At 40.2% G+C, this 10708-nt stretch overlaps 1 protein-coding gene across 1 annotated transcript; it reads right to left on the reverse strand.

Moving 5' to 3' along the window:
- Positions 1-376: 376 nt before the first annotated feature.
- zgc:92360 (uncharacterized protein LOC436988 homolog) lies at positions 377-8978 on the reverse strand. The gene is made up of 12 exons (XM_061828842.1): positions 8884-8978; positions 8190-8642; positions 6795-6925; positions 6600-6691; positions 6275-6357; positions 5167-5279; positions 4272-4418; positions 4108-4191; positions 3575-3637; positions 2982-3053; positions 2085-2313; positions 377-720 (listed from the first exon to the last, which is right to left on the reverse strand). The coding sequence occupies exons 2-12, from the start codon at positions 8266-8268 to the stop codon at positions 692-694; spliced, it is 1122 nt and encodes a 373-aa protein (XP_061684826.1). The 5' UTR covers positions 8269-8642; positions 8884-8978; the 3' UTR covers positions 377-691.
- Between the last annotated feature and the right edge of the window lie 1730 nt (positions 8979-10708).

Genomic DNA, 10708 nt, shown 5'->3' on the forward strand with positions numbered 1-10708 from the left:
TTGCATCCGGGCCGATATTCCCAATCAATTCCAATTCCCATTTCTAAGAAGCCTCATCTGTTGATTGTCGATTGACGCTCGTCTTCTTTTTCTGTGGTTCCTTTCTCAGCAGCGTGTTAAAGCGGCACCGCACCGCCTCTCAAAATGCCGAGACCCCCCCAACCAGCTCGCAAACACTAACCGGACGTTCTGGACCGCCTCGAGAGACCGTTGAAACATTTACAGTAGTTTAGTCATCTAGGAATTTGGGACTTACAGGAAACTAATGGCTTTTGGTATTTACAAAATCAAACATGAAGAAATCAGTCAATAAATAATATTGGGAGCATTAAATGTAGCCGGTGATGCTTGAGAAAACAAGACAACGAGAAAGAAATCTGGAAACATGTTAAACTAATTTATTAGGTGTCAATCATTTTGTATGTTTAAAAAAAAAGCAAGCGTAACCTCGTGAAAAAGTCAATTTAAAAAAAGTCGAAAAACATTTTTAAAAACGGACAGTCACCAAAAGTACAAGGGGAGAGAGACTTGTTGTGGGCTCGAGTTAAAAGAAGGCCACTGGATGGCGCTTTTATACTTGTGAATGTTTGAGATATTGGAGCGATCCGCTGGTCGCTTGGGAGTTTCAGTCCTCATTTTTGGAATACTTGGTGGAAAAAAAAAAAAATCTCCTCTCCGGTGAGATGCTGGGTCAATGTCTGTGCTTGAACCAGGCCTCCACTGGAAACAACAACAAAAAACAAAAACAAATGGGCAGAAATGTTACATTAGCAGACATTCATCAGAGATAAAATGAAGAAGAAAGGTTTGCAATACAAATGTATGTAATTTAATCATTTTTAAAAAATTATCATTTTAAAGATACACTTTGGAGCAAAAAAAAAATGAATTTTTTCTAGACGTTTTCCAATTTCACAAGAAAAATGATCTGATTTGGGATCTTTTTCTAATTTAATGGGAAAAAGGCATTTTTATGTCCCAGTGCAAATCAATTTAAATGAAGTTTTATCATTTTAAGCGGTGACAAATGGAGTACGAAAGTTGAAATGACTAGAAAAAAAATTACATTTATTTAGAGTGAAATATTGAGTGATTAAGTCCTAACATTTCTATGATAGAAAAATTATTTCTACAATTGAAAAAACAAAGCAAAATTGAAGTACAGAAGAAGTACATTTTTGTCATCTCAATATAGTCATTTAAGGATACAATTTTATGCAAGAAGATTTGTTTTGTAATTTAGTCAAAAAAAAGAAATGTTTTATAATTTTGAAAAAAGAAATAATTTGCAAATAAATTTGTCAGTTTCATGAGTAAAGAATTTCATGATATATTTTGTAATTTCATGAGAAAATTGCAATTTGGTTAAAAAATGTTTTGCCATTTTTTAAGTAGATTTTGAGCAAATGTAATGTTTCTTTCAGCTTGTCCCTTTTGGGGTCGCCACACTGTGTCATCTCAGATGAACGCACATATATGTTTTGGCACAATTTTTTCACCAGATGCCCTTCCTGACACAACCCTTCTCAGGGAGTGGAGGCCCCAGTGGGATACAAACCCACAACCCCTGATTTACCAAACCAGTGCAAATGTCATTTTAGATATATATTTTTTTAAATTGTAATTGACTGAGACAACCTCATAAATACAAGAATACTAGAAAAAGTTGAAATACTACTGCAATAAAAACACAACCTTATGGAAAATAAAGCCTGAATGTAATTAAAAAAATAACCCGATTTTGCAAAAAAAAATTTTGCCAAGAAAATAATGAATAACTTATCAAAACATATATATTTCCCTTCCCTAAAAAAGAGAAAATTTGCAACAAAATATGCAACTTTGAAGCTAATTTTCAAAAGTTATTTTGTTAAACTTTCCACGTATACTTTTGTTTTTCTGTGAGAACTGTTCAATGATTTTGTTCAAGAAAATGATGGTGAATTCTCGAGAAAATTGTTACAATTTTATGAGAGCATTTGTGATACTGTTTACATTTAAAGCGTCTATTTATTTATGTAGCGATGTCCAGATTCGGGATTATGATGAGGATTTATAGTTAAAAACAAAAACTGCCGTCTCACTGGTGTAGTCCTGCGGCGACATCGGTGCGTTCATGATGTCGTTGAAGAGCTTGAGCCAGTCTTGTTGCTCGGCTTCAGTCTCGCACGTGAACAGGAAGTAGCGGTCGGGCGTGACGATGGTGATGCCGTGCTGCCACGCCCCGTTGCAGTAGGTGCCGGCGGGCAGGCCGGAAGACGTGCTGTAATTCTCTTTGCTGCCCAGGAAAACCTCGCCCTTGGCGAAGGCGTCCTGCAAAGTCAACCGGCCAAAAAAAAAAAAACGTCACAGAAATTGCTGAGTTCTTGTCAATGGACAAGCACAAAAAATGTGCAATTTTGTCAGACGTTTTAAATTGGTGGGGAAAAAAAATGAGAGCCTACAATTATAGTCTGTTACAAGAACAATGGTGTCAATCAGCAGGAGAAATGTTGGATACGGTGAGGAAAAAGTGTCTCGATTTGTTATTTGAAAAATTGTGCAATTAAAAGAATTTTTTTAAATTGTGATAAATATTCTGTAATCTTGCAAGATTGTGTTAATTTTTGTGACAGCTTTGGTAATTTGGGAGAAAACAAGTAATAATAATAATAAAAAAATATATATATATATATATATATATATATGTGTGTGTGTGTGTGTATGTAGTGACTAATTTTTGAACCTTTTTGACAATTTTGTGTCATGTTACACGACAAATTATGCATTTGGTGACAATACATTTTCGATGTGTTTTTCTGATAATATTTGTGAGGAAAAAAGTGCCGCTGTACAAATGTTTGTGGGATTTTGCAATAATATTTTATTTTAATCAACACACAAAACTGTTGACGTTGCAATAAAATTGTCCATGATTTTGCATTGTGTGCCTGAGTGCGTGCGTGTGTGCGTGTGTGTGTGTGTGTGTGCACTTCTCCTACCAGAGGGTCTTTGTAGTACATGAGACGTCTCTGGTCCAAAGTGAACCAGCGCTTCTTGAAGCCTTCTGTTTGCTACGCGAAGAAAACAAAAACAAAAACCTCATGTGGCTTTGTGAATACTGAACACCGGTACTGGTACTACAAAGCGGAGACGGTGAGGTATAACACTGTAGCGACAAGGGGAAACTAACATTAGCTTGGACTGCATGCTAGGACCTGGTGGAGAAAGGTTATACGTGGTCGGTATACCAGCATTTTCCCACAAAATAATGGCATCCTTTCATTTCTCAAGTGTAGAGACTGAGGGGGAACCCGAGTCTGAGCTGAGCCGGTCATGCTGGTTCGGGTTGATGAATGGCTAAGTGTGCAAACAGCTATTATGAAAGAAGCATTGTGAGCATATGTGCGCGTTGTCTCCTGGATTTGACTCTTCTCAATGAGCGCAGTGTTGTAGGCAGCCCATTCTCGGTCATTGGGACGAATGTCTTACGCAAAGTCACGGAGTGAGCGCAAATTCTCGCAAGTTACTTTGAAGGGATACGGCAACTCTCGATACAGAAAATTTAGAAAAATACATCAAAGAGTTAACCTACTCTGGGACCGGTCTTCTCCATGTAGCCCTCCTTTAGGAAGTTGCGGGTGAGTTTGGGAACCAGCTGAGAAACATACAAACACAAAACAAAACAAAAACAATGAATGCGGCCTTTCACATTTCAGTGGCAAAACCAAGAAATAATCATGAAAATTTGATGCCACTTTGTGGCCATGTTAGACAAAAAAAAAAAAAAATACTGCAACAGCTTCAATAAAATGCACCAACTTGACCATTTTTAAATTCAATTGTAATTTTTAAAACTCACAGTAACATACATGCCCCCCCCCCTTTGATTATATATTGGGCCTAATTTGTGCCAATTTTTTTGTAGAAGTTAGTCCAAGAATGAACTCTGGAATATGCTCGAAAAAGCTGAATGCCTGTTCAACTCTGGGCACGAGCCCTTGATAATATTTTTATGCTTCCTATTATGAAAGAGACGTCCTTTCAATTTCGTGCCAAGCAGCTAATCTGCCTTTCAAGACTGAACTGTTCTAAGCCTCCAGGTAGCGCTATTGAGTGCGCACTGACCTCGGCATCCGTTGCTCCAGGAAAGGCCACCTTCATGTAGTGAAGCTGGGCGGCTCGGATGGAATTGAACCAGTCGACGATATCCTGCAGGGGAAAAGCGGGCAAGGAATCAGGTCATGAAACAAAAGCGGTGTCCCGCTCTATAGCGCCGCCCCGGGGCGGACCTTGCCGCTGTCATGGTAAAGGAAGATGTTGCGGGTGCTGTAGTCTTTGAGGTACGTGATCTGCAGGCCGTTGGGGTGTCCAATCTTATCGGGCTGGAAGGTGGCGTTGATGGTGTCCACCTTGATCACCGCTTTGGGCTCCTTGGCCTGCATGGGATGAACAATACAAGTTCTTACAAGAAGACAGTTGTTTTTTTAAGGAAGAAAATTGTTTTTAATTTTTTTTTTTGGGGGGGGGTAAAGGGAAAAAAAGGCATTTTACAGAGAGCAAAAATCAAAGCTCTTGTGACAACGAAGTACCATGTTTTATTATTTTACCAAATCAACTATTACTACTAGTATTTGAGCTGTAATATGCTCTATGTAGACATGTAAAATTTGAATCAAAATTTTCCACACATTTCCAAATTCCAGACGTTTTTCTGCCGAGACGCCTGAAACTTTTCAAGCTTATCTCCATCACTCACCAAGAGCTCCACTTACTGGAGCTCTGCACCCCTGAGCCAGAGCTCTCAACGTAAACGTGTGCTCTACAATTCGTGAGGGGTGGGTCTTCCACATGGAGGCAACCAATCAGAAGACAGGGGTGGTCTTAGCCAAATATGGACAAGGCAAATACAGAACTGGGTCAAACACAAGTCGCTGTCAGAGGGGCCTTTTCGAGCCAAAATATGGGATCGTTAATTTTTTTAATACGTTAAAAGTTAGTTATTTTATGCATTTTGGGGGCAGGGGGATATGCTTTAAAAAGGGGTGAAAATTTGGACAAAAAATTAGCATTTTTTTTCAAGCCATTTGTCTCAATGTTATGAGAATAAAATTGAAATGGTATCGTGTTGGGATTATTTGCATTTAATTTATGTCCATTATTGTATTATTGTGTGTGTTTGCTTACGTCGTATTTGGTGAAGTACTTGAGCGTGCCCTCGCGCTGAGAGAGGACAAATCTCCTGCTGAGGAATTGCCCGTTGTCCCGCCCCCTTTTCATCAAGTCTCCGTCCCTGGTGGCTGTAGGAAGAAGGTCATAATTAACAAAATGTCTAATTCCGCTACCAATATTGAAAGCAAATGGCGGCACGGTATGCAACTGCATAGTTCTGAGGACAGGGGTTCAAATCCTAGCAATGCCTGTGTAGAGTATGCATGTTCTCCCCGTGTGTGCGTGGGTTTTCTCCAGGCACTCTGGTTTCCACCCACATCCCAAAAACACATTGAATGGAGACTCTAAATTCCCCCACAGGTGTGATTGTGAGTGCAATTGTTGGTTGTCTCAATGTGCCCTGTGATTGGCTGGCAACCAGTTCAGGGTGTACCCCGCCTCCTGCCCAAAGTTAGCTGGGATAGACTCCAGCACTCCAGTGACCCTTGTGAGGATAAGCGGCACAGAAAATGATGGATGGCAGGATGATTTCTCTCACTAAAACTTAAAAAAGGTAAATTTTTTAAAAGTATGTTTTTGTCAAAAAAATTGTCATAAATCTTCAAAATATTTATACTAAAATGCTTACATTTTTAGCCTAAAATATAAAAAATAATGTGATAAACTACATTTGAATCATGTTTTTAAATTCAAAAAATCCACAAAAATATTTAATACATATTTTCTTACAATTTGCTTTTAAAAAATATTTTAAAAAATATTATAATTCTCAGAAATACTTCTTAATTTTTCAAAATAAATCCTATATTTTAAAGACGATTATTTTTTGGGTCATACTCAATTAAAAAATTTTAGAATTGTAATTTTTTTTTTAAATCTGCAAAAAACACCTACTTTAAAAGCACAACTTTTTACCAAAATAAATGCTTAAATATTCCTTTATAATACATTTTTTTTTTTAAATGCCAAGTTTCTCAAAACATAAAAATGCCCCCGAAATGCATTTCTCAAAACAAATGCTACAATGAAAAACTACAACTTTTCAAATCATTCAAAAATTTACTACGGAAATATGACTTTTTCTTTAAAAACACGTTTTTTTACAGTGTGTGTATTCACTCACCTTTTTCGTATGTAAACTTGTTCCCGGGTTCAGTGAATTCTATGCGTTCATACTTTGCTCGTATCCACTGCTCCTTCAGTACTCTGGTAAAAAAAAAAAAAAAAAGACAAACTAGAAACACCATGTAATAGGAGATTTTATCACACAGGATTGGAAATCATGTGAGTATTCCACTAGCTCGTTTTGACTCCCACCGTTGTCATTGTTGCTCAGACCAACCAGGACACTTCAAATTTTGAATTAACTTGCTACTATAACATCAATGCAAACTTCCCCTTCTAACTCAAGAATTCTTCAACATCTTACAAAAAAAGTCTGTTCTTACTGGCAGTCCGTATGTGATGGCTTGTAGTAGTAAACAGGAACGGCAGCCTCGTATTTGCTCTTCATCCGCTCATTTCCGTTCTCCGCCATGAACTAACAACAAGTCCACAATAAGAGCACAGACAGCACTTGAAAAAGGGAGTGATGAAATCATTTAAAAAGAATCTACAAAAGGGGATCCAATCGATAGGCTTACCTGGACCTCGTGGTCCTCCCAATGGGAAAGACTCAGCGACTTCACCTTGCTGACGTCGGGGATGTTTCGGTGGATGCCGGAGCAGGCCAGACAGATGAAAATCCCCAACGAGGTCGAGCCCCAGTCGGGATCTGTGGAACCAGGACAGGAATTCAACTCGTTATTCCCGAGACGAGGAATAATAGGACAAAGAGTGAAGCTGGGAATTCCTTGACTTTGGATGTAGTATCAAACGCAGTGGCCTCGCGCCAGATTCAGATTTGGACATTTGGGGGTGAAGGTTTATATTTGTCAACAGGGGGTTTGGACCCTCTGTCAGAGGAACCCCAAAAGGCTCAGGGGCCGTGGGACGGTTGTCACCTTTCACCCCCCGATCAGAGCCGAACAGAGGCGGGAGGATTCCGCAGTCACATCTCCCTCTTACGTTATGGACCTCTCTCTCTCGGAGCCCAGAACATAATAACGGCCTCTAACGTAATACATTTGCCTGTAAAATGTCCTGATCCATTCCTGAACCTGGGTATTGAAAGCGGACTAAGTGAAAGTGAGAGAGGTAGACTCACACTGACAGTATCCTCTTTAACAGTTATGTCCAAAATTAAAAACAGACATTATGGCCTTATATATCATTTTATGAAGATTTTTTTTTTTTATTATCCTCCATTTTTTCTTTTTTTTTTTTTTTACCAGGCTTGTAACATAATAAACAGTGTCATTTGCAGAATTAGATCATGTTCACGGTAGTTTTAATGTTATGGGCTTCTACCAGGCCAATACTGTGACTGATATGTGGAGCAGAAATTCCTTTGCAGTGAAATGGGAAAACTCTAACACATTTGTTTGAATGGCTTTAAGCATATGATTATTAAGCAGCTTTATGGATTTATAACTTGAAAAATCAACATGAAACAAGACATATTTCAACTTTACGCTTCATTGGCTTCTCCTTGCCTTTTTTTTTTTTTTTTTTTTATCTGGCAAGCAAACATTCTTATCTGATAGGAAAACGCAGCATTTCCTTAAAGGAGACTGATCCAGATTACAAGAAAGGGCAGAAACTAGCAGGACGTTCAGGACGTCCTCTCCCGAGCACCACTGACCCCTAACCACAAGTTTTTGCCCATTTTGTTCTTATGATACAGGCGGGCACAATCCACTAACGTCGTCATCATTTTGATTTTGTGAAAATTGTGGCTTCCTCTGCATGCCAGCAAAGATTGCCGGAGCAGGCCGAGGGCGTGTGCAGCATGTCGGGACTTGCGCGAAACCTCTAGTCTTCTTCACATTCTTCAACCAAACTCAGGTTTTTCTCACCTGAAAACGAACCCCCCCCCCCCCTCCCAAATGCATGAATAAATAAACTTAGCTGTCTCGTAAATAAAATCTCCTTCTTACCTGGTGCCCCACAGTCTGCACAGGTGTCATTTCCTGCTCTGTGCAAGATCTCCCTTAAGGCCCGAGTGGACATCGACATGATGGACAGATGGTTTTACCTTCTTATTAGCAGAGAGGGAGAAATAATGATGGTGGCCTGTGTTGGGGTGGGGGTGGGGGGTGTCTTCCAAGTTGTGTCTCCTCCTGGCTCCCCCGCCAGAAGTTCGCCTCAGGCTGACAGAACACGATGGCAAAGTCCTCATAGGGTGAGCGCGTCCATGCTGGAGAGACACAATCGGTGTGGAAATTCCACCAGTGACACAGCTTGCGATTGTGTGCGTGAGTATGTGTGTGTGTGTGTAACCTGATACTGTACAAGGAAGTCCATTGCATAGTGTTGTGAAGACTTGGTGTTTTTTTTTCTTTCTTTTTTTGATTGCGCAAAAACCCACTGCGCATGTTTCACCTGAGGGCCTGGAAAAGAAGAAGAGGGGTGGGGGGTGGATTAGGTGAGCACAAGTGTCGGAGGAAATAGCCTTCCTTGGACAGACATCCGTGTAAACCAGATTTGGCAATCTGCTGTGGAGCACTAGTTTAGAAAATATACAATTTAAAAATCGAATACAATTAAAATTAAATAAATGGGGGTGTGCAAAGATGCACAGGCCCAAATAGGCTTTAGTGAGGCCCCTATAGAGCAGGGGTCCCAACTCACTTTACTTCGGGGCCACTGGAGGCAGCATCCGGCTGAGGCTAGGATGCAGTGTCGGTGCTCATGCACTCGCGGCCAATTTTAATTAAAATTCAATCTTCTCAAATATCTTTAAAAAAAAAAAGTGAAACACAAGATAAACTAGGAGGCAGCACAGTGGAGCAACTGGTTAGACCGTTAGACTCACGGTTCAAATTTCGGCCCAGCCTATGTGGAGGTTCCATGTTCTCCCAGTACCTGGATAGGTTTTCTCTGGACATTCTGGTTTCCTTCCACTTCCCTAAAAACATGGAAACTAATTTAAAGTGTACCCCACCTCTCACCCTTTTGGACCTCCCGATGATACCTGGGATTGGCGCCAGCACCACCGCGACCCTGGCCAGGATAAGCGGCTCGGAAAATGAATGAATGAATGAAAACATAAACAAAGATTCTTGTGTCAACAAGTTGTCTACAAAACTACCAGTAAAACACTACATGGCAACACTGCTGAAATTTTCACTCAGAAAAATATTTCTATGCTTGCATGTGCCCGAGAGCCATATTCCCCCTCCATGATTGGTTGGCTTTGCACGCAAAACTGTAAAAGTGTCATTCATGTAAAACTCGAGGGATGCACTGACATTAAACTTTAATATTAAGGTGGGGGCCAGAAAATATTATCTCCCAGTCCACAAATGACCCATGGGCTGCAAGTTCGAGAGCAATGTCCTAGAGGGGTTGCTTATGGATGGGGTTACAGAAAATTACATTCTTCCTAGCAAAATTTGGTTCAGTGGGTTGGGATGCCACCCTCAATACACATCCCCAGACATGCATTTGGGGGTCTGTGGGACGTCGCCCCTATCTGCCCACCCTTTGCACCATACTGATTGCTTGCAGCTCTCTCGCTAAAATTAAAGGTCCGTGAAATATATAAAATAGTAAAAATGTTTATTTGTAAGATTTTGAAATAAAAAATACATTTAACATTTAAAACATTTGCATAAAAAAGAGCTCTCAAGTTTAATTGAAATCACACAGCAGTATGTAATATCTAGTTTGGCCAGTAGGGGGGAACAATGAGCCATGTTTGGACGTTGGGGTAGCAGAGAGGGGCAATTAAATCCATCCATCCATTTTCAAAACCGCTTTTCCTCATAAGGGTGGCGGGAGTGCTTGAACCTAACCCAGCTAACTTTGGGCGATAAGCCGACAACACCCCTGAACTGGTCGCCAGTTAGATAATAACTAGATAATAAATAAATAAAATCATCGCAATGATTTCATCACAGGGTGGGACGGTGGATCAGTTGGGAAGCGTTGGCCTCACAGTTCAATCCTGGACCCGCCTGTTTGGAGTTTGCATGTTCTCCCCCTGTGGATTTTTCCGGGCACTCCAGTTTCCTCCCATGTCCCAAAAACAGGCAACATTAATTGAACACTCTAAATTGCCCCGAGGTGTGAGTACGGCTGTTTGCCTCCATGTGCCCTGCGATTGGCTGACAACCAGTTCATGGTATTGGGTACTGGGATAGGCTCCAGCACTTCCCATGGTGCTTGTAGGATAGGATAACCAGCTAAGAAAATGGATGGATGGATTTCATCACATTTGAAGCAAAGGCTGCATTTGAATAAAGAGAAAACCTTTACTCTCTTGTTGAAGGTTTTCCATGATTAACAGATAAACAGACTCGAATCCTGTGATTTGATTTAGAATAATGTACAAGAGTACACTCTAAGCTTTTGTTCAATTGCACATGAAAAACAAACACGATGTTCAAAGAACAACACATCACTGCTACTAGGATGAAAGACACACTCCAGTATAGATGCACTCGACTAAAAC

Source organism: Syngnathoides biaculeatus, chromosome 9 (assembly GCF_019802595.1).
Source record: "Syngnathoides biaculeatus isolate LvHL_M chromosome 9, ASM1980259v1, whole genome shotgun sequence".
NCBI classification, from domain to species: domain Eukaryota; kingdom Metazoa; phylum Chordata; class Actinopteri; order Syngnathiformes; family Syngnathidae; genus Syngnathoides; species Syngnathoides biaculeatus.

Excerpts from the sequence above, each read along its gene's own strand:
- zgc:92360 (XM_061828842.1), bottom strand. The coding sequence starts at position 8,268 with ATGTCGATGTCCACTCGGGCCTTAAGGGAGATCTTGCACAGAGCAGGA. Across the intron at positions 3,054-3,574 it reads TGGAGAAGACCGGTCCCAGA|CAAACAGAAGGCTTCAAGAA; the intron begins GTAGGTTAACTC and ends TTCTTCGCGTAG. Across the intron at positions 721-2,084 it reads GTCGCCGCAGGACTACACCA|TGGAGGCCTGGTTCAAGCAC; the intron begins GTGAGACGGCAG and ends TGTTGTTTCCAG.